At 47.3% G+C, this 4,103-nt stretch overlaps 1 protein-coding gene across 1 annotated transcript; it reads left to right on the forward strand.

Annotated features, from left to right (window-relative positions):
* Window positions 1–274: 274 nt before the first annotated feature.
* LOC118096573 (homeobox protein pv.1-like) lies at window positions 275–3,197 on the forward strand. The gene is made up of 3 exons (XM_035138530.1): window positions 275–545; window positions 2,134–2,381; window positions 2,874–3,197. The coding sequence occupies exons 1-3, from the start codon at window positions 275–277 to the stop codon at window positions 3,195–3,197; spliced, it is 843 nt and encodes a 280-aa protein (XP_034994421.1).
* The last annotated feature ends 906 nt before the right edge of the window (window positions 3,198–4,103 follow it).

Below are 4,103 nucleotides of genomic sequence, written 5' to 3' on the forward strand. Positions count from 1 at the left end.
ATCCAATGAAATGATCTCTCGGCAGACACGATGGAGCCAACCCTACCAGGGCTTTGGGAAATGTGCGAACAACCTCTTTTGTCGGGGAGGCCTGATGATAATGAGCCGGTACTTATCTGGCCTTTGATGTCGTGTTTGCCCCCGTCGCTGTTTGCTTGGGGGCGCCCCATATAAGGGAAGATGCGCGTCGCGGCCTGCGTGTCCAAAAGTTTCGGCTCCTCGAGCGCTCCCGCACAGGACCCGGGCTCGTCTAACCCCCGACGGCAAGCGCGCCATGACCAAGGCTCCCTTCTCGGTGGAGTGGCTCTCCCAGAGCAGCCAAGCCACCAACCACGCCCGGAGCAGGGAAAGAGTCAGCCCGGCCGCGTCTTCGGCCTTCCCCGACGGCAACCGGACCCAACAGGGAGAGCCTCCGTCTAACTGCCGGCCTGCCGGGAGAGAACGAAACCCGGTCGGGGGGGAAGTCGTTCCCATGGGCCACGAACCACCTTCTGAACAACTTCCTTCGCTCCAGAAGAAAGTGGATTTCTCCTCGACGTCAGCAGGTACTCTAGCAAGCTCCCATTCATGGAGGAAATTTGCCTTCACTATACTCTACTTCCAATTTGTGTCCTGATTGATACCAGCTGCTGGGAAACTGAGGTGGGGAGAACGCCATTGAGCTTCCCATGGTCATCTTGTTGGCTACTGTTAAGACCAGGACGCCGGATTTGCTGGGTCGCTGGCCTGATCTAGCACGGCTCTTACTGTCTTTATAGGTCTTTTTCATTGATCTCTAGGTTTCTAAACTCACAATTCCTCGGAAGCAAGTGCCTCTGCTGTTGCTTTTTTCGATTAAATAATGCAACTTTGGGGAAGGGCGAATCCTAATGTTCTCTAGCCGGACCTTCCAACGTGGGGAATATTGCCCGTCGGGACGCGAAGGGGTTTTCTGGGGACGCTGGTTCGAAAGCCTAGGAGGTTGGAAAGGCGGTTTCAGCATTAATAATGGGAAGCGAGACACTGGCTTGTATTTCCTAACAATCGAGCACGGAATGGAGTAGAGGCCACTTACTATTTTCCGGTTTCCCGGCCACTGATCAGGTCCTTTGCTTCCCGTCAATTATTTTGACAAGGCCGAGCTGCGAGAACCATTGATCGCAAGCCGTTTCCTTAAAACCCATCCGAGTCCTTCTTTCCACGTGAAATAGTGGCCTGTGTTTCCACACCTATCTGTCAAACTAAAAGCCAACTTTGTGGGGGAACCCGGGGAAGACCTGGCTGAAATATATATATCCCGATCTTGTGCGGGAAGTCCTACCGAGTTCTGTAAGACTTAATCACCCAGGTGAAACTCTTACATCAAATGGCGAGCTCAGGTGCACGAATCATAGAATCATTGAGTTGGAAGGGACCACGAGGGTCATTTGGCCCAACCACGACTCTTGAGATTAAAAAGTTTCATGCTCTTATCAACGAGCTCCTCAGGGGTAAGGGAATCGCGACTGTTGGCGTGGCGGTTCAGACCCTTTGCAACTGCCTCCCATCAGTCGGTCGCCTCTTTTTATTATCTTTTCGGCATCTATTGAAGTCCTTGCTCTTTTAACAAGTCTTTAAAGTGGAGATCTCCCCACCCCCCCACCCCACCTCAGTCTTCTCTGCATTGGCCTAAAAGTCGCTTGTGTGTGTTGTTATTGATGTTTTTATTGTGAAATAGTTCGGGGTTTTCAAAGAGAACGACTGATAGAGCAAAATAAAATAGAGGATAATGGAAGCGTTTCCCGGTGCTGTGAATGAACGGCGCTAAAATTGAAATCCGATGCACACTTATATAGGGAGTAAGTTCTCTTCAGTGCAATGGGGCTCTTTTTTTAATTAGTTACAGGTAGGTAGCCGTGTTGGTCTGACGTAGTCGAAACAAAAAAGTCGAACAAAAGTCGTGTGCGAAAGCTCATACATATGGCAAACTTAGTTGGTCTCTAAGGAATGAGCCGAAAATACCTGAGCCCAGCCTACTGCCCTAGGATTTGGGGGGAATAAAACATCAATTTCTCCTAACGTGGGGAATGTGTTCCTTTATCCTAACCTACTCGCTATTGATTTCCACGGTGGGCGTGTCCCTGACCATTGGCTTTTGTCTCTTCTTTCTGCCAGAGGCGTCTGAGGCTCCCAAGCGGACGTGGAGTGCAACGGAGGGCAGCTCGGACGGCGAAGGGAGCCTCTCGGAAGGCCAGACCCCAGAAGAGGCCAGCGGCAGTAGAAGCACTAACAGCCGCCGCTTGCGCACCGCTTTCAGCGTTGAGCAGATCAGCACCCTGGAGAACTCCTTTAAGCGTCACAGGTACTTGGGCGCCGCAGAGAGACGCAAACTGGCCAGTAAGATGCAACTCTCCGAAGTGCAGGTAAGCTGACAAACATAAATTAAGGTTAACTCCCCCCCCAATGAATCCGGGGACACTATTAAACTCCAATGGATTTTGTATGGGGACTGATTTGTAAATCCCGGGACTGTTCCCGGGAAATGGGGAAGTCTGGTAACCTTACCCTGAATCATAAAATGGCTATTATACTGACAATAAAATAATCTAGCTACTTTTGGGGAGGCAGGTGGGTATGGATACATGCATGAGAGAATTTCCTTGACTGACTTCTAGTGAAGTTTAAACAATTTTTACTACATTTTATATAATGCCTTTCCTTTAGCGTGTGGTTCAAGGCTTGCAACCACCACGTAAAAAAAAGACAATCTGGAAATTGCATGGTGGCTTGGGAAATTTTAAAGAAGCAGAATGATTTCAGCATAAAAGTGGTTGAGTGAGGGAGAAATACTCTGTTGACCAATGAAGGTTTCCTCCATTAGTTCATCCACTTCTCTCTCTCTCTCCTGTCCACAGATCAAGACTTGGTTCCAGAACCGGCGGATGAAACTGAAGCGCCAGTTGCAGGAGATGAGACCTGAACCTTTGCACGCAGTGCCATTTTACAGCCCCCTCCCTTTTGGACCTCAAAGTGGGCCTGTGTCCTATGTTTACTCTCCACACCAGCAGACTTTCGCTGGGAGGGAAGCTGTTTCTTCTGGCATCCCCTTCCCTACAATGCCAGCTCCGACTCTGGATCCCAGAAGCAACGCTGGAGGGCAACTTGGTGCTCTCTGGCCAATGCCCATGCCCTACTTTATAGGATGCCAAGACCCTAGAACTGTCTTCCTGCCCCTCTGAGTCAATTCTCAGGGATGCTGCTTACCCACAGAAGGATTTGCACTAAAGTTTACTCTTCCAGGACTATATTTATAGCTACTGAGATCCCTGGATACATAGGTTTCGAATATATTTTGCACAGAGATATAAATGGGTGGGTGGGAAAGTGGGGTGAAAATAACTACAATGTGTTCAAAAAAAAAAGCTTAATTCATCCAGCAAGACCTTACTGGATTTTGACATTTAAACGAGGGCTTGACACAGACCAGCTTCAAGCTGCCCCTTAAATTTAGGTCATGCCATTGGGCAGAACAGCAACATCTGGAGAAGCCTGATATAAAATTAGACAAGAGCCTGTGATCAATTTAGCAAGATCAGCTTATGCTTGATTTAGGGCTTGATAGTGTGGTGTTCGGAGAGTTGTGCAATAATAGCATCAGAGAGATGTTAAACACTGTGATTAACTTACTTCTTTGTAAGGGTGACCCTGAGAACATTGATGTGCCATAAAATTCTGGTGTTCATTCACAACCCACTGATAAAGTTGTCTGTGTTTGCAGTGCAATATATTGTACTTTATCAATATATTGCTCTTTATGATAAGATGTAAGCCATAAGCTAATTCAAAATGCTTTCTGCATTAACAGGTATGTTTTTAGCTGGGGTGGGGAGGGGGGGTTACTGGACTTTTTTTTTTTGCAATATCAAATACAGAAAATAACTGGAACCATTTATTTTGGTAAAGATGTATGCATGTGCAGAATTAATCAAATATATACTATTAGTATATAGAGCCCTTAACAGCCTGGGACCACTTTATTTGTGGAATTGCCTTATTCCATAAATGCCCTTTCAAATATTTTTAAAATACCTAGTTCTGTAATTTGCAGGGCAGGCCTATTCATGTCTACTCAGAAGCAAATTCCA

Source organism: Zootoca vivipara, chromosome 5 (genome assembly GCF_963506605.1).
Source record: "Zootoca vivipara chromosome 5, rZooViv1.1, whole genome shotgun sequence".
NCBI classification, from domain to species: domain Eukaryota; kingdom Metazoa; phylum Chordata; class Lepidosauria; order Squamata; family Lacertidae; genus Zootoca; species Zootoca vivipara.

Bases quoted from the DNA above. Each gene is read 5' to 3' on its own strand.
- LOC118096573 (XM_035138530.1), top strand. From the start codon at position 275: ATGACCAAGGCTCCCTTCTCGGTGGAGTGGCTCTCCCAGAGCAGCCAA. The intron at 546-2,133 runs GTACTCTAGCAA...TCTTTCTGCCAG, and splicing joins TTTCTCCTCGACGTCAGCAG to AGGCGTCTGAGGCTCCCAAG. The intron at 2,382-2,873 runs GTAAGCTGACAA...TCCTGTCCACAG, and splicing joins TGCAACTCTCCGAAGTGCAG to ATCAAGACTTGGTTCCAGAA.